This window comes from Perognathus longimembris, chromosome 2, assembly GCF_023159225.1.
Source record: "Perognathus longimembris pacificus isolate PPM17 chromosome 2, ASM2315922v1, whole genome shotgun sequence".
In the NCBI taxonomy this organism is placed as follows: domain Eukaryota; kingdom Metazoa; phylum Chordata; class Mammalia; order Rodentia; family Heteromyidae; genus Perognathus; species Perognathus longimembris.
The window spans coordinates 74,856,573-74,875,943 of NC_063162.1; the positions used below are offsets into that span (position 1 = coordinate 74,856,573).

General features: G+C 46.5%; 1 protein-coding gene across 5 annotated transcripts in view; it reads left to right on the forward strand.

Annotated features, from left to right (window-relative positions):
- Positions 1–19,371, forward strand: part of Pde1c (phosphodiesterase 1C) — a 278,713-nt gene that overhangs the window by 49,041 nt on the left and 210,301 nt on the right. For all 5 annotated transcript variants that reach the window (XR_007210013.1, XM_048339509.1, XM_048339510.1 and 2 more), the window contains exons 2-3: positions 3,365–3,415; positions 18,202–18,373. Coding sequence is in view for 4 of the 5 variants with exons in the window: in XM_048339509.1 (XP_048195466.1) it covers positions 3,365–3,415; positions 18,202–18,373 (223 nt within the window). In the remaining variant the exon portion in view is untranslated. The remainder of the gene's footprint in view (positions 1–3,364; positions 3,416–18,201; positions 18,374–19,371) is intronic.

The following is a 19,371-nucleotide window of genomic DNA, read 5'->3' on the forward strand; positions in this document are numbered from 1 at the left end:
AGTTGAGGTCCAGCCCAGGTCTGAGAGGAGCCCTGGAAATGTGAAGTCTGTCGGTGGAGATCTGGTGAGACCCCGCCCAGAAGGCAGGTAGCAGCCAGGATCACAGCTGCAAGAATGGCCTCCATTTGCTGAAGCCTCAGAGGTCAGAAAGGGAACTTCTCTGAGGGCATAACAGATTTGGAGCCATGTTACCCAGAGCCATCATATCTACCACCAGCTGCTGTTTTAATAAAGAAAAGAAAAGAATCAAGGATATTTGATTGGCACCAACCACTCTCCCCACCCACCTCAGGGCAGCTGTTACCTTTGCCATGTTGCTGAACCACAATGATTGTGTTCAAGAAACACTTGCTTTATGGATCTGTAGACACAGAGACATGGGTGCAAAGTACCAGGCTGCTCTCGGGGAGGGGATGGCAGACAGAGGCATGGAGCACAAGGAAAATGCACTGCCCATGCCCAGTCATACATGTGTGTACATGTTGTGCATGCCTGCCTCAGGACCCGTGACTGACTTGCACTTCTCTCTGTCCATCCCCACCCTGCTGCCAGCCTTCAGTGCCTCAGGCCGTTGGACCCACAGAAAAACCCCAGCATCCCTTCTGATCTCATCCTCAGAATAAAGCCACTGCCTGTCTCTGGGAACAACTGGGGAAAAAAAAGTCAGAAACCTTCCCAACCTCCAGCACAGGGGAAGTAAGGTTCCTGACCCCTCTCCGATGCATGCTTTCATTCCCATGTCTTCACCCACACATATTTAGAGTGTGTCGCACTCTCAGGAGCCTGTGTTTTACACAGCAGCGTGGCATGCAAAACTTTCCATGTATCTGCTCCATCACTTTCAGAGCATCTTGCCAAATGCAAGCCCAACCTGCACCTGACAAATGGAACCTGTCATCCCAGCGATGTGGGAAGTATAAAAAGAAGGATCCAGAACCAGCAGGCTTGGGCAAGACCCAGGGAAATGATTGGAAAAATAATGATAGCCTCCTGGGTTGAGGTGGCTGAGACTTTGGAGCAGCCATGACCAAAACTGCAGGCCAGACCATCAGCGGCAGGGTGCAGGTTCCTAGGGCGGGAGCTATTTAACAAACCTGCGCTGTGTATTTAACACCAGGAGGTGAGTGATGCCCATTGGTTTGAGAACCACAGATCAGGAAGGAGCATCAGGGATGGAGGGGCTGAAGGGGGTGGCTGGCCTGCATCTTAAAGGTTGGGCATGGGTTGTCCAGGTGAGGATTTTCCTAGGGGAGGGGCAGCGGGACTGCGTGGGGGAAGGAGAGAGTGGGAAGGGTGGGTTTCAGGTGGGACGATGGCTCTGACAGATGCTTAGGCAAACAGCTGGCTGCTCTGGTTTGGAACTTGAGTGACTCCTAAGGACACACGTGTTAAAGACTTTGTCCGCCAGGTGGCGCTGTGGGAAGAATTAAATGTCAAGAAGTTGGGCCTGGTGTGTTGTATGGGGGTGGGGCAGTGCTCTTGGGGTGTTGTGGCCCCACCTACCTCCTCCTGCAGTCTGCAGCTTGCTGGCAATGAGCTCAGTGGTTTTTCTCTGCCAAGAATCTTCTTGTACCATCAGTGAACCCCATGGAGGCCTAAAGCAATGAGCCCACTTGATGGTGAGCTGGAAACAGAGTGAAAAAGAACTTTCTTCTCAGAATAAGTTGTCTCTGTGTGTGTTGTGGTGCTGGAAAGATGTCTGTCCTATTGTGTCTGTGGCAGCATAGCCTGAGGGCTGGGCATTCATTCCAGCCAGCAGAGCTGGGTTGTGTCTGTGGGCATGGGACAGCAAGACCCAAACCAGTGCTGGGGTGGACAGGTGCCAGGAACTCCAGTGGCATCCACAGGCCTAGGTCTTGAGCCCTGCCTCTCTTGTGTGACTGGATCTGGGACATATGCCCACCATGGCCAGGGTGGGAGGGTGTGGGGGTCCAGGCTGAGTGTGGAGAAGCTCCCGGGAGAAGGGCACTGTTTTGAGTCACTCTTGTTTTTGCCACGGGGCAGCCTTTGCAACCCTTCTTTCAAAGCAGGTCATCAGGGGCCACAGCAAAGATCTTGAAGAAAATGAGAGCAAAAATACCGTCCTGTTTCTTTCTTCTATGGTGTCTAAAGGGAAAAAATTTCTGGCTGTGGTAACATGCATTTGTAATTCCAGCTATGTGTGGGGGAGGCTTAGGTGGGAGGATTGTGGTCTGAGGCTGCCCTAGGCCATAAAATACAACAGTCTATCTCCAAATAAATAGAAGCAAAAGGGCTGAGGATATCTCTTGGCGGGGTAGAGTGCCAAGACCATATGTGTATACATATATGTGTACACACACACACACACACACACACACACACACACACAGGCTAGAGGTGGGGCTCGGTTGTAAGTACAAGGCCCCCGAGTTCAAACCCCTAAATCACTGCCACAAAAACAACAAAACAAAAGCAGCCAGGCAAGTGCATCTATAATTCACTCTTCTTCCTTTCCCTACTCTTTTTTTCCTAGGTTATAACACAATCTTGATTCTGGACAACTCTTGCCTATACCTGAGTTTTCCAAGTGCTGGTAGCAAGTCATATTTCCCACACTTACCCTAGTAAGAGGCTACGAGGGTCTGGTTAAAGTTTTCACCTAGGGATACCACACTGCTGGTCCGGGCTGTGAAGTACCCCTGCTTAGGCAAGAATAGAAATGAGAATTTCTTGGGCGAGGCAGAAAACAAGATGCCCATTTCTCAGGGGTTACCCTGAACCCTTGGATAAGTCCAGGATATTTTCTTTTGAAATGTGTGGGGTACAGGACCAAGTTATCCCATCTCCTCCCTTTTCTTGAGGGAGGTGTTGGGAGCTGGATATGCCGTCACTGCCCCCTGCTGGCCATTCTTGGAAATGTCTGTAACACTAAAGTGAGCTGATAAATGCCAAGAAATACATAGGATTAGACTGAGATTGAATTTGTTAACTGTACCTTTGCAGACATGGAAGGACATTTAGGCTCTGTTCATTCCTTGTGAAAGAATGCACCAAATTCAGGACATTTTTTCTGCATGGCCAGGGCCATTTCTCTCACAGTGAGGACCCTGCCATCAAGCATCTACACCTGTCTGAGTCTTGTATGCTGTTTCTGAACTGAGCAAAGCAGGTTTCTCCTGTTGGTGGCTGTGGTGTTCTCTCGTCTAGACCACAAATGTTTATGTCTGCCTTCAGTGTGGACCCCAAACAACTCAATATCATCTTTTTTGGAAGTCAAAGTGAGAGAAACTTGGTGTCTCTACCTGATCATGAGTTCTTCCTTTTCTCCACAGTATAGCCCTGTCCTGTGGACACATGCACTTTGTTATTAATTATATCTTCTGTTTACTTTTTTTTATTCCAGTTGCAAATGAAGCTGGAGACAAGAATGCCAGGCCGCTTGCCCGCTTTTCCCGTGAGTACATTTGCTTTTCATCCTTCCCCAGGCTCTCTCAGAACATCTTTCCCAGAGCCTGTCCTTGTGTGGTTCACCCCCACAACCCTGTTAGAAGCTGAAATGAACCATCATTTCTCAAATAAATTTTACCTGACTGCTCAGGGAGGAAGTCTGAATATGCTCTTGTTCCTTTCTTTTCAGGGAGAGTCAGGTAAATAAATACCCTGGGGCCATAACTGATCCTGCAGGGTGCAGGGTGCGCCCCCTGGGTAGTTCCTGACTGGGCAGGCAGCGGGGCTCAGTGTGGATGGAGAAGCTCATCTTGCAAGTGGCTTTTGTGATGCCTAAGCTGTGTGGCTGAGTTGGAAGGATACTTCCCACTTGTGAACTTAGTACCTGGTGATTAGTAAAGATGTGAGAAAAATGTATATAGCAGAAAGAGGAGGAAAGAATGAGAGAGAAGAGGGTGAGGGAGGGAGGGAGGAAGGAGGGGAGAGAGAGAAAGAGAGAGAGAAAGAGGGAAGGAGGAAGGGAGGGAGGAAGGAAGGGAAGGGGAGATAGATAGAGAGAGAGAGAGAGAGAGAGAGAGAGAGAGAGAGAGAGAGAGAGAGAGAGAGAGAGAGGGAGAGGGAGAGATCTTCTGACTTAGTGCAATGTCCTGGAAGAAGTCATTCCTTGCATTAGCTTTTTTAGTTTTGTTGCTCACACACATAAGGAAGCACTGAGGTCTTTCAGGAAACAAAATCTCAGTGTGTCATTCTTGAACTGATGCTGGTTCACTGTCCAAATGCAGTGTGTGGTGTGGGGAGAGGAGGGTGTGGGGAGTGTTTCTGCAGCCAGCATCACGACACAGAGAGATGCAGAGCTCTGCCAGGTTGTGCAGAGTGCGACCCGACCATGGAGCACAGAGCAAGAGCTGTGCTGTGGGGGTCGGAGCCCTGGGGTCCAGGGAATCCCCCGGGGCAGGGGAAGTGTTGCTGGAGTGGATGGAGCTGGTGGCCTACGAAGTGCTTCCTGAGGCTTCCTGCCTGAGGCTCCCTAGCCTGCTGGCTCCCCTTGGGCTGTGATCACTGACTTCAGTGGGATCATGTCCCTGGTAGTCACAGAGGAATGAGAGACACAGCTGGGAAGTGGGATTCTTCCCTGCCCCTCAAAAACCACAGGAGAATGAAATGTACAGGAGGTGGGAGTCATGGATGACCTAAAGATTACTTGAAGCAAGACAGGGCACCTTGGCTTGGATGGCCATTTGGTTTATGAATGGCAGGAACTGGACTGCCGCCTGTGTGCACAGATGTGGAGGATAGAGACAGTGACCCCTTATCTGAGAAAGAAAAGCAGTGGTGGGGAGGGAGTCAAGACCATGCAGAACACTGGGCACCACCACAGGGGGCAGCTCCAGCCTGAATGGTGGTGGCCTCTGCCTGTTTCTCCACTCCAGACCTACCAGAGGCTCTGCTATCATGTGTCAGCCTCTCCCACCTGTGTGTGTGGGGGGGGGGGGAGTGGGAGGGGGGGCTACAACCCCAAATCTTGTAGCTGGGCAGCTCCATCCTGGAGTTTTAACTGCCTTCCTAAATGAGGGAAGAATAATTTCTCCTTGAGAAAAGCAATCACAGAAAAGAAAATAATAGTGACTCACAGAGATGCCTTCAGTGTGTGCTTCCTGCTTGGGGGTGGCGGGGGGGGGGAGCTCCAGGAGTCCTGTTGATGATCTGGAGTGGGTAAGGTAGGGGTGATGCAGGGAGAGGCAGCACTTGGTTGGTGTGGGTTGGATGAACTGCCCCCTCCTCTGGCAGAGGTAGGCAGGGGTGTGCTGTGGGCTGGGCAGGGTTAAGGGTGGGGCATCAGTTATTTGGTTGTGCCCAGGTGTGGCTGCCCAAGGAAAGTCTAGCCTGAGCTGCACTGCTAGGAGCTTGGCCTGGCAAAGATGGATTGCAGAAGATGAGCAAGAGGCTGAGTGGAGGGCTGGGTTGGTGGCTGGGATTTCTGTGTCCCGGGGCCCTTGTGTTCACAATAGTCAAGACCTCTCATTTTTTACTTCTCATTTTTTCCCAGTAAAAAGTTACATTGTTAAGGCAGATATTAGTGCCTGATGCCTGTTATTCTAGCTACTCAGGTGGCTGAGATCTGAGGATTGCCATTTGAAGCCAGCCTGGGCAGGAAAGTCTACAAGACTCTCATCTCCAATTAATCACCCAAAAGCAGGAAGTAAGAGCTATGGCTCAAGTGGTAGAGCAGCAGCTTTGAGCACAAAATCTCAGAGACAACATCTAGTCCCTGGGTTCAAGCTCCAGGATTGGCCCATACACACAAAAAATTATGTGGATGATGGTAGCTACAAGATTTCTACATACTAGGGGTTTAGAGACAACAATTGAGCACCTTGCAACCTTGGAGAACCAAGGGTCCAAGGGACCAGATGTGTGGTAGGAGCCGGGGGTGGAGTCAGAGGCGGAGTGGGCAGGGTGGTGGGCGGAGCCTGGGCAGGGTAGAACCAGGGGCAGAGTCAGTGGAGTGGGCAGGGGGGGGGAACCAGAGGCGGGGTCAGTGGAGTGGGCAGGATGGTGGGTGGAGCCTGGGCAGGGTGGGACCAGGGGCGGAGTCAGGTGGAGTGGAGTGGAGCCATGTCTGGGCGGAGCCAGAGGCGGGAAAGGGGCGGAGCCATGGTCGGGGCCGGGGCAGAACAGCACAGTGCTCAGTTTGATTTGTGCATTACTCCAGTCTGCTATGGAGAACTCCACCAACAGCAGACGGAGCAAGTGTCCTTACCAGATAAGAGTACAATACTGTCAGATAACAGTACACTAGTGTGGGTGTTACTTCAGTCTTTCTGGAGGGTGTGGGGGCTGGTGGGGTTGCGGAGACCTACAGTCCCACATCCCATCCCCTGGAATTGTCAGTACACTTGAGTTACATCTCCAGCCCAGCTTTTTGCTGGTTATTTTGGAGATGGAATCTCATGGACTTCCCTGCCTGGGTTGGCTTTGAACCTCAGACCCCCTCATCTCAGCCTTCTGAGTAGCCAAGATTATATGCCTGTCTCCCTATTGCCTGGAAATTTGTGCCATTTTATACATAAATGAGATATAATATGTTGTCTGCCGTGCCCTAGTTCACAGGGAAGGCCAGGGAGATGCAGCTGGGCTGTTGAACTCCGAGTAGCATTTCCTTTACCCTCTACTGTATGTTTTTTGAATAAAATTAGGATGAAGTGTTGTGTTCCAGCAAGAGATAGACCAGGATCAACTGAATATTATCACTTTTTTGACACATATAGGTACTGAACGAAATATTTTCAAAGCACTTTAAAATGTAAAATTCAACTTGTGATGGAAAGAATCCTACAGGAGCGAGAAATGGGGGAGGAATTTCCTATGAATGACGTTGGCTGTGAGCACAGCCCTGATTCTGCTCCTGTGCAGTGCAATATGAAGAGCTGGAGTTGCCTAAACTCAGACTCTGAAAACATATGGCAGATTTTGTTTTCCAAAAATATTTGCATCTCAATCTCCTTCCCACACACTCTTCTTTCCATGTGATGTGACAAGCCTCCTACTGAGATGAGAAATCTGCATCCTCTTCCTCGAAGTGGGAGGCCTGGAGCTGAGGTAGAAATATGATCGGACTTGGAAAGCTCCATCCACAGAGGCTATGGGTGGGGGATTTCCACCTCTTGCCTTGTTGGGACCCTTGTTCTTAAACCACTGTTGGCCAGCTGTGAGGTGCCAGAGTCCTCATGGAAGTCCCACCTTTGAGCCCTCACTCTGTCATCCAGCAACTGATAACTACAAGGAAGAGAACACTGAGAGGAAAACAAAATATACCCACCGGGCTGGGGAGGTCAGAAGGAGCTTGCTTACCTCTTCTGGCTCTTGGGGATAAGTCTTCTCAGGGAAATTGAAATGATTTGCATGGCCCAGCATTCCTTTCGAACTGAGAAATTAAAACAAGTTGGTCTGGACTAGTCATGGCCAAACCAATTCAGGTGACAGACTGCAATGATCAGAACTAGAAGATGAGTGCTAGAGACCAAGTTATGTTCCTAACTGAATAGAAGTCAAGGAGATCTTAGTGAGAAATACCCTTTAAAAGCCAGCAGTGTCTTCTGCATGGATAGTCAATGGGACTTTTTAAAAGAACCATAAAAAGGGGAACTGCAAAGCCTATAGATTTAATCAATTGGATGTACTGAATGTACCTGTTGTCCATAGACACAGTGTGCTAGGTTGATAGCTATAGTGAAGATGGCATCCTTCTGTCTGTCCACCCTCTGTTCTAGATTTAGCAGTCAGGTCCCAGCTCTCCTTTATAGACAGGGTTTCCCGTTCATATTGAGTTCCTTCTGGAGAGAGGAGTTGATCTTTAATTCTTTAATGACTTGTGGGGATAAGGGTCCTTAGGCCTTGATGAATCTCTCTGTTTCTGTTTTAGTTTAAGAATTTAGGAGTCAGGGGCATTCTGACTTACAAGAATTCCATGATTTCCCAGTCAATAGTTACAGCCTTGCTTTCCTTTTACAAATCTCTATGGAACATTGTGCACCAGTATAGTGCTGGGCCCCTGCCTGGGGAAGCAAGAAGACCAGGTGGGGATGTGGCACCTGCCATGCTGGATATTAGGCCTTGGGCAAGGCTGATGAAAGCATTTGATTCCAGAGCTTCCTCTCACAACCCAAGCTCTGAACCACTCCTGTAACCATGATCATCTCTGAAGTGACAAAGAACTGAGCAAAGACACACACACACACACACGCACACAGACACACAATATACACACATACACATATGCACCCATATATACATATATAGGTATACACATACCCATACATATACATGCATACACATATACACATCTGCAATACACATATACACATGTATACACACTGACACATACATCCACACATACATACATGTACACACATATACACATAGATACACACATACATCCACACATCCACACATACATACATCTACACACATGACAAAGTGAGGAGTCAAAAGCTTAAGTGAGGTGGCTAGGGAGCTCATTTTGGGATTCAGTGTGGGAGTTCCCAGTGAGGATTGGGGCTGATCTTAGAGAACTGAAGGATGGTGGCTTGGTAGATTCTTAGAAGAGATCTGTACATGTATGAGATACCATTCCATAATTTAAAGTGTATGTATGAGATGCCATACACATGCATATGAAATAGTCAGGAGAAGGACATGTTTCAGCTGTACGGGTGCCTCACTTTGATTAGAAGTGGCCTGATCCCAGGGAGAAGGGCTGAACTGCACACTGACCCCTACTGAACCTAGAGTAGAGTGGCCATGGAGGGCACAGGGAGGGGAGGAGACAGGATTCCTGGGTAATATTCAGGGTGTGAGTAGGAGAGGTGGCAGATTCTGCTCTTGGCTGCAGCTAACCTCATACTCATTGCAGCAATTCATCTGATGAACATCTGATGAATGTAATCCTCGAACCCCTGTTTCTAGTCAGTAAGTTTTGTAAGGCTAAATATCCCAATGCAGTAGAATGAGATAAGGAAGGAGGTCAAGAGACAGCTGAGTCAGAAAGTAAAATAAACAGAAACCCACATGCCATGTAATGGAAGCATGCAGAAGGAAAAAGTGGCGGTGTTGTTTACTCAAGTTTTTCATATGGTGTCTACTGAGATCTTGGAGGCCCATCTCCACGTTAACTTTGAAAGGACATTTGGAGGCAGACCTATAAAAAGCAGTAAGTCCCAATTCTTTCCTGAGAGGTGCTTTACGTTTATTATCAGCAATGGATAGTTTGGGCCCAAAGGGAAAAACACACTTTGCTATGATCAAAATGCTCCTCCAACCCCTCTGTTTGACTGGATCTTATCAAAACTTCAAATCTTCCAGCAATTTCTTTCACACCCTCCTAGTTTTGATCCCTTCATGCTTCGGACTCAAACGTGCATTCTTTCATATGGACTAGAGCAGTGCACGCATCCCCTCAAAGTCAGCCCTGGAACTTCCCAAAGGAATGCTGGGCAGATTCACAAATGGATCCTTCAGCAGATGGTCAGATTTGGATATTTGCATGTTTTAAACACATTATAATTCTTATGGTAGATATGCATTGAAAAGAATTCCACTAAATTATGGAGAAGGCAGTATCTGATTTAGTGAAAGTCAAAATTGTAGAAAACTTAAAAAAATGCTGTCTGCTAGAACTCCAGTGTTCAGCTTCCATTAACCATTAACAAATTATTTGCTGTGGAGATTTCACTCTTAATAGATTAGCCTCTGTTTTAATCAGTTTCTTAAACCAATGCTGTTGAGTGAAGTTTTTGAAAGCAGTCTCCCTTTAATCTTGTCTACATCATTACTCCTGTCAAGCAGACTCATTCTTCTTATATGTGACAAAGAGTTACTGAGACTTTTCCTCTTGGAATTGATGGTCCCCCTATATAGCAATCCACTGTTTCAGATTTGTTTCTAAACTGACTTTGATCATTATGGAGGAGCAGTGCCCATCAATCCAGAAGGACAGGTGTGAAGCTTTGCTTTGAAGTATTTTGGGCGCCACTTCTTTCCTCTGCTCGTTCTTTGGGCTGGAGTGAGGCATTTCTTACTGTGCCAACCAGCTATTTAAGTACCAGTGTCCGTCTCCTTCCTGCTACTTTCATATGGCAGGCCCAAATGACATTGGTTGAAGCCTAGACTAAGCCACATGCTCTTGGTGTCGGTGGATTGATACTTCTGCTCAACAGAGAACAACTACCTTGGTATGAATGTTTTTGTACCTCACAATGATTAAAGTAAGGATAAATCCAAAATGAAATGCCAAACAAAGTATGAAGACCCAGGGAAAGGAATCATCATCATAAAGACTTAGGGGAAAGGCAGACTGCAAAAAAGATTTGATGTCACTGATTGGACAATGTGCTTGAGGACACTGTCTTGAGAGGATAGAATAGAAAGAGCAAGAAAACATAGTAGGAGGTCAGAGAAGAAGGAACTCATATAAATAAACAAATCATAGATATTCTGCGACCAAATAGAAAATAGTTGTCAGAGAAGCAGGAATGAAAGATAAAGTTGAAGGCAGACTGCTTGAAGAGGAAAAAACATAGCTGCAGATTGAAAGAGATTGGGGTTCAAGAAAAGAAATTTTAAATTCAGTATAAGTGACCTACAAATGAATACATACCAGCAAGCTCTTTGAATGACAAAGCCAAGCAGAAGTGTTTGTCTATGAAAGAAAAAAAAAGCGCCAGACCTAATTCCCAATTATTTTCTGTTGTACCTGACAAGTATGTTCAGGGCTTAATGAAAATTCAGCTAATCTGTACCTAAGCCATGGTTCATGTGTGTCTCATTAGCCATTGTGCCGTTCTTGGAAAAAAATATTCAAGGGTGTGCTTCAGCGAATTGAAACATGAATCACAATAAGTTCTATAGGCTGTGCTGCTCTGTACAATGTGACTATTAAGTGTCTGAAATTGACTGGTCTTAATGAAAAAGGCCGCAATATAAAACACATCCCAGACTTAAAAGAACAGTACTAAAATATATCATGTATATACATACATGAATATATATGTATATATTAACAAATATATAGGCTGATCCGGGGCTTGAACTCAGGGCCTAGATGCTGTCCCAGACCACAGCTCTGCTTTTAGCTGTTCTGCTAATTTGTTGAAGATAAGAGTCCCATGAACTTCCTGTGTGGGCTGACTTTGAACTATGATCCTCATATCTCAGTGTCCTGAGTAGCTTACACCAGCACCCAGCTTATTATATAGATTATAGGTGGTAGTATTTTGGGCTTCTTAGCTTAAAGGGAATGTATTAGTGAGATTAATATAAATTTGCATTTGCTTTAGCAGATGTAGGGACTAGAAAATTTAAATGAATACACATAGCTTGCATCTGTTATATTGAACAGGAGTGCTCTAGATTATAAATTATTATGTTTAAGAACTGCTGAGCACCTAATCCTGGTAACTGGAAAACATTTTGGTGGTTGGAGTCTAGACTGGGCAAGTTTAGTGCTAGATATCAGCTGTCAAAACCAGCTACAAGAAAGCAAAAGGGCCTGCAGATATGGCTCAAGTAGTAGAGTTCTTGCCTAGTAAGCATGAGGTCCTGAGTTTAATCCCTAGTACCACAAGAATAAAACATGTAAGAGTTCATGAAGGAGACACCCTGTTAATAAATGCACTAAATGAATGGCTATTATATATCATTTTCTGATTAATCTGGAAGAGCAAGAATAAAGCTTATAAAAGAAGGGTAAAGAAAGCTTATAAAAGTCTCCAGGACAAAAATATGAAAAGAAACAAAACTCTTTTATACTAGAAACTGATAATATGATTTCAACCAAGTTTTCCTAGACATTAAGTAAGGATAAGCAAAAAGAGATAATGAGGTCTTGAACTATCAGACACTCATAGGTACAAATCTAGTGTGGTTTTCTCTGCTGTGACAAAATACCTGAGATAATTGATTTAGAAGGCCAAGGTTTCAGAGGTGGCAGTCCATGGTGGTTGGTTCCATTGCTTTTGGGCTGTGATGAGGCATGATGATGAGGCATCATGGCAGTGGGCAAAGACCAATCACCTTGTTGCATCTGGGAAACAGGGAGACAGGGAGGAAGGGCCTGGAGGCCTGGGAGAAAACTCTGCTTTTTAAAGGCCTACCCCAGTGACTTCCTCTTTCCATCCCAGGACCTGTTGCTAAGTCCATTCACTCAGGAGTGCTTCAGTGGGTGCAACCATCGATGAAGTTAATGGTCCAGACGTCCACCAGATGACCACTGGGCCTTTATCATGCAAACCTTACAGAAACATTTTTATATCAAATCATATCCCAATGCTGAAAAGCAAATGCAGTTCACTATATCGTGATGTAGTCACACATGCATACGTGTGCACGTGCGTGCGCATGCGTGTGCACACACACACACACACACACACACACACACCAGGTTAGTTAAATAGGAGAACTCAGAAATAAGCTTTAATGCCCTTACAAATTCAGGGTATGTCATCCCAGATTGAATGATTTCATATATTTTGGTGAGGAAGCTGGCCCCCATGCCCCCAACGTGTGAGAGATGGAGGCAAATTTTTAAATCTCCTTGAAATTGCAGGAGACAGAATTACTGACAAGCTACTACAAGTGAGGATTAGTATAGTGAAAATAATAGAGCAGGTGCCATGTGACTGACCAGATGTTATTGATACTCAGTCTTCCATATTGTCATTGTTGGTGGCTTTTAATGAGCATAAAGCTTCTTATCTGGGTTTATTGTATTCTTCTGGTTCCTGTGTACTCTGGTCCACCGGGGGTTTAGGAACCTCCTCCTCAGGCCACAGATATTCTGGGAACCATTGAGGGTTTTTTTTTTTACTTTATTTTTTATTTTTTTAAAATGTACAGAGAGGTTACAGTTTCATACGTTAGGCATTGGATATATTTCTTGGACTGTTTGTTACCTCCTCCCTCATTCCCCCTCCCCCCTCCCCCTTAGGTTTTTTTTTTTTTTTTTAAATCCCCTTTTTGGAGAATTATTTCACTTTCTTTCTCTGTGATTTGCGGGACTTTAAATTCTCAGCCTTCTGCCAGCAGAGCCTTTGCAGGTTTTCATCCTGAACTGAGTAGAAAAATCACTTATCAGATTGAAATAGCCACACTGTGAAACAGATCTCATCATTTCTAATTTTGCTACTTCTCCACTTGTGTTCTTGCAATGAAGCTATAGTTATCTCTGATCTCATACTCCTCAAATCCTTTTCTTGCAATGATCTGATTTCAATGTCACCACTCCCCCCAAGCTCCTTTCCTTGTCTCCTTATCTTTTCTCAACCCATTGCATTTACCTTGCATCATTCATTCATCCCTTGCTTCACAAGGCAGAACTTCCTTCTTTGTAGTTTGAACTGTTCCAGCAAGGGACAGGGAGGGGAGGAGTGCAGGCTCTCCCTCTGCCTGCAGCCAGGGGACTGGGATTTCTTATGTGGAACATTCTGCTTGCTCTACGCCAGGTGCAAGACATTCTGCCTGAACTGCAGTCAGTGCATGTTTGCTGGGTCAGGCATGGAGTTCACACAGAACTCTCAGTTAGAGGCCAAGCAATCTGCTGTTTTCCAGACTCTGTGATCTCTTGAAGCCTTCGTGTCTGAGTGCTCTGTAATGTTTGAGAGAAAAGAGTAAGAACAATTGAGTGGCGCTAGCTTGGAAGGCTGGGTTTGGTAATTAAGTAGTAGGTAACCCAGGCTGTGGCATCACTACAATGCCCAGGACATGGAAAGCATGGTGCTGTCACATGGGGATGGGGGGGGGGGGTAGAGGATGGGGGGATGAGCACGGCCACTGAGTCCACCAGCAGAGTGGGTGGACTTTCGGGAAGTTTATCATTGGCTTCAAGGCTCAAGATTTATGGGGGACATGAGAAGTTGTCTTTTTGTGGACAGAATGGAAGCATGTTATGGCAGGAACAGAGGGCAGAGTGAGGGGAGGAGAGGGCAGTAGACACTGAATTCTGAGTAAGTCTGGGGGGTGGGTGGGGAGGCAGCAGGGGAGCAGATGGGGTTGGGGGCTGGGCACTCCTGCTCCTCCCCACATTGTTTTTGGTTCTCTGAAAGCTTAGTTTACCTATGGTTCCCCTCATGGGGTTTTTGCTATTATTGAAAAAGACCCGTGTGACTCTCTCCCTGTCCGTATTTTTGCCTCTATTTAGTCAGAAGCATTTCATGCTTGCAAGATAAGCTTAAAATAAACCAGAGCAGGGGACTTTTTATTTTTCACATTGTCAGGGAAGACCTTTCCAGTGTCCCCAGAGAGAATCCCGCCCTCACTCATGGAGCATCAGAGGAAGAGTTCTTTTCCATTCTCTCACTCAGAGAATGTGTTCTAAAAGATCTGCCCCAGGTTGAGTCAGGATGAAGCAACGCAGAATCTACTTGCAGCCCTCTGAGGCAGGAATGAGTGGCAGTCAGGATGCTGGCTGTGTTTTCAAGGCTGCAGATGTGTGGACTCTGGGCACAGGCACCTCTTGGGCCTGGCTTCATTTATTCTAGCTGCACTGTCTTTTCTGTTTCTGCCCTAGGAATTCTCCAGTGGTGTAGAAATTGTCCTATACTAGTGAGTAGACCAGAAAAGCTGAGGGATTAATTCTGGTGGGGTTCCTCTTGCTCGTGGACATACCAGCAAGCAGTAGATGCTGCTTCTCTTACTGTTGAGGAGCATTGTGGGAATATCCCTGCAGAGATGCTGGAGACCCCAGTAGAGCCAGCTTGGCTTGCCCTCACTCTGTAGGCTTTGTTATGACCAACACTGGATATGGACATACTCATGAGCACTAAGAGAAGGGAACAAACAAGTCATGGGGGAGTCATGGGGCAGGGTACACTAAGATGGGTCACCAGCCAGGGGGGAAGACAGAGGCCTGCTGGGCAAGAGCTAATCAGAACCATTCCAGTGGGCTTAAGGATGTCCCAGAATTTTTCCATTTATCCATTATGGGACTAGAGCAGGTAGATAATGACCCAAGATATGGGAGGTGGGGGAGGAGCTGGATTTCTTGATTTCTTGATTTGTATTTGAAAAATGCACCCCACTCAGGTGGCCTTCTCCTTAGGGTGGGGTGATAAGGATGGAGGCAGCCAAGACAAGAGGCTCAGTTAACACACTGTTATTGTCTGAGTAACACGTGGGGCAGAGGTAAGACATCAGGTTTACAAACACAAAGCAAAGTGAAAATGCCCACGGTGGCCACGGCTCCTGTCGGTTATCACAGTCAACCGCTCACCAGGAGCCCTTGTCCCCATCTGCTTCCTAGAAGGAGGTGAGGCTGAAGCCCTAGGCCAGAAGCAACTCAGAATTTCCTCTAAAAGTCCAATTTCTGACCCCAGGTCTCTCCTGGTCATGAGGAAATGGCTGTGTTCTCAAGCCTGGAGAGACCTGGAAAGGCCTTCTATCTCTTTATCACGTACTCTTGTTGCCTCTGTCAAAATGATTGAAACTGTTCTTGCTCACATTTGGGCTGTCTGAAAAATAGTGCATCATTTACCAAGTAGTGCAGTCATCAAGCATCTCCTCAAGGCCTGTCAAATACAATCATGAGTCCATGCAGGTATTGCCCTTCATATTCAACACCACTGGTTTCTGTGGTATTCAAACCCACCCCCCTGCCTGCTGATCTTCTCTTCCCTAAAGTGAGATCTCTGATCCCAGCAGCCCCGTTTATAGCCACAAATTACATCACACACACATTCCATTACACATATGCGATGTTATTTAAAGTTACTATGTCCTGATTCAGTGGCAGAGAAACCAAGCTCTTCACAGAGCTCAGAGTCCATGAGGATGTTTCCAAACACTAGTTAAATTCTGATATTCAACCGTAGTTGTTAATGAGTTTGACATACAACTAGCTTCCTTTCTGTTTGTGTTCAACTGTAGGTTTTTCAATCTCTAAAGAGATTTCTTTTCATTTAAAAAATACTGAAGTGCTGAGTTCACCACTAGAAACTGTATTTATGTGAAGTTCTTTTATTTCTTATCTCTAGCTCTTCTTGGGTAGAGATCTATTTTTATAGTTTGGGTCTTTGTTTCTCTTGCATTTGTTGCAGAAGTAAAATCTACATTTCCTTTCATTTATTAGTCCAGAGGCATAAAAATAGAAATTCTCCTGTATGTTCCCTCTCTTCCACTTAGACTACATTTTGGAAATCACTGCTTATTTCTGAGGCAGTGCTTCATTTTGGAGGTTATAGCATAGGTTATAGTTATAACCTAGTCCTATGTATGGTTGGACTGTAGTGAATTCAAGGGACCACTGGGTGTCATTAGCAGGTGTAATTAGGAGAAGTTTTCTAGGGGGATGTAGTGAATGTTGGTTGTGGGCAGCTTGATGCTAAAGGTTCTTGTGAATTGGAACTTTCGAAAGTGTGCCAGAACTGTGCCAGAGTAAGGGGGCAGAGTATCAGCCACCTTGTGTTGGTGGCAGGCATCAATGGAAAGACCTCCAGGCACATTGCTTGCCCTGGTGCCCCCCTCCCATGTGTGTGGCAGGCTGTTGTAAATCATTCGTCTTTGGAATGAGGTTGAAACTTACCCAATAATGGGGGTCTTCATCGACTTCCCTGGGCATGGTACCTTGGGGCCAGGTTGTAGGTGAGGCTGCATTAATGAGATCTCAAATCTTCATGGATGGAGCACAGGTTCTACTTAATTACAGCTTGTGTCAAATGGGGATAATGGCAGGAAGGCCTAGAGCATGATGAACATGGAGTTTTCTTTTTTCCAAGTTCATTATTTCAGCTTTCTAGTACTTGTCTGAGTTTGATAAAGGGAAACCTGTGGCTTCCTGGTGCTGTGAAGGTTTTGGAGGCATGGCTGCGTGTTTCCCGACTGCACTCTGATTTCACCCACAGACTTAATCAAATGTGCACTCTCTGCTTATACATGGGGAGAGGACCCTCGTCTGTATCTCCTTGCTTATAACATAGCAGTGCAGTAAACAGCTCAGTTGTGGGTCCCAAGCCACCCTGGCCCCAGTGTCCTCTGATGGTATCAGATCTATTTCCACCTGTCCCACGTGTAGTGTGCACCAGCTGCACTGCCTCTCGTGGCCCTGCCATCACTCATGGCCCCCAGAGAGGCTTTGTGTGTTAGAAAGAGGCCACCTTCCACATGGAGGGGTAGGGAAAGCACACAGACGAGAGCTTACTTTCTTATGGGCAGAGCATTACTAGCATGAGCAAGTGGATGACAGTGGCTGAGTCCTGGTAATGCCTTCCGACTCTATCTTCAAAAATCTTGTGCTTGGCCTGGGGATGTGGCTTAGTAGGAGAGTGCTTGCCTAGCATGCATGAAGCACCGAGTTCAATCCATCAGTACCACATAAACAGAAAAAGCCGGAAGTGGTGCTGCTGCTCAAGCGGTAGAGTGCTAGCCTTGAGCAAAAGAGGCTCAAGGATAGTACGAAGGCCCTGAGTTCAAGTCCCAGGTCTGGCAAAAAAAAAATCCTTGTGCTCACAGTTGCTTTTTACAGTCACCTGTTTGTTTTTATTGTCTTTTTTTTATAATGACTTCACTTTAAAAGTCTTAGCTTTGTAGAAAGAATACATACATACCTCATAGATGCCTTGCCTGGCGGTCTATGTTACTAACCTCCTACATCTCTATGGCACATGTCTTACAAGTGATGAACCAAGACAAACACATTATTACTAGCTGAGGTCCAAACATTGCTCAGATTTTGCATCTAAGACACCATGTACATCCACTCTTCATAGAGAGTCTGTGTACACTGTGATCACTTAACAGTCCATGTGTGCTCAGTCATCACACGAGTCCTCGTGTGCTCAGTCATCACTAAGAGCCCGTGTACAGTCAGTCATCATGTAAGAAGCTGCTGTTAGCTGATGACAAAGCATGAGGTTTACAGAAGCTAGGAGTGTGTGGATCCATTGGGTTGTATGTTTGGACGAAGGAGATGGCTGGGCAGTCAGCGCCATGTGCCAGTGTTAGCGCTGACTTGGATCATTCGGCTAATCAGGCTCTGCTCTCCACCCCTATTCCTGCTGGACATTGGTCTCTCACAGGTATCTCCTGTTGAAGTGTTTGTAGGGCAGGCCTCAAGCACGCATGCATGCAGGCTCCATGGGTCTTGGTGCGTGGGGGTGGTTCTTAGAAATGGGGTCCTCTTTGGGAATGGTGTTTCTACAGATAACTGAGATGTGGCCTCTGGCCAGTCCGGGCCCCAGGAGAGGCTGGTGTGGCACCTGGATGTTGCCTGGGGATTCACCGCATGTCGTTCTCCCTCACCCTCAGGGTCAAAGTCGCAGAACTGCCTGTGGAACTCGCTCATTGATGGGCTCACGGGGAACGTCAAGGAGAAGGCCCGGCCCACCATCGTTCATGACCCCCGGCCCCCAGAGGAGATCCTGGCTGATGAACTGCCGCCACTGGACAGCCCAGAAGCCTTGGTGAAGACGTCATTCAGGTTTGGCGAGAAACTTGGTTTCTCTTATGGGCCAGGGAGTTGTTGCACACAACCATGTTTCAGTGAATGCCTTCTTTTGTAAAGTAGAATCTGAGTCCATGTGAGCTGGGCTATGGCTGCAGCTCCTGACGTTAAGTTGCTGTTGGTATTTCATTGGTATTGGCGTTTAAATGCTAGGATGCCAGGGTCCTGATGTTGGCAATATGAGTCACATTAATGAACTTTTGCTCCAAAGAAGATGACACAGCCAGATAAATGCACAAGAGGTACATGGTGGGTGGGGTTGGGGGTTGGGATTCTGGCACCGAGAGGTGAATGGATGACTGAAATGAACTGAGAAATCTCCATCTGCATTGGCTGCTGATACTCTGTTTTTTTTTTTTCTTTTTTCTTTGTGTTGGTCCTGGGGCTTAAACTCAGCGCCTACATGCTCTCCTTGAGCTTCTTTTGTTCAAGGCTTGTGCTTCATCACATCATCCTCAGCTATACTTCTGGCCTTTTGGTGGTTAATTGGAAATAAGAGTCGCATAGACCTTTCTGCCCAGGCTGGCCTTGAACTGTGATCCTCAGATCTTAGCCTCTTGGGTAGCCAGGATTTCAGGTGTGAGCCACTGGTGCCCAGCTTACTGCAAAGCTTCTTGTGTAGATGGAGTGGCAGTGAATTCAGATACAGAGGGGGAATAGTTGTCTTGGCGGCGGCATTGGTGAGGCAGAACTGCAGGCAAATGCATTTCCGGTTTGTAGAATAGGTTTGGTGACTGCATTTGGGGTTCTATATGAAATGAAGTCCATTCGTCTGCAGGGGCCATAGGATGACTGGACACCTGAGTGGTTTTCGTGGATGTGGAACCAGTCTTGTAGTGTCTTCCTTGTGATCTCTCTACCTCCCCTTGAGTTCATGGCCTTCCTCAGTGAACAGCTAGGGCAAGGCACTCACAGAAAGAACGTTGAATTCCTAGCCCTATGTTACCCACGAACTGAAAAATCCCTGAGCAATG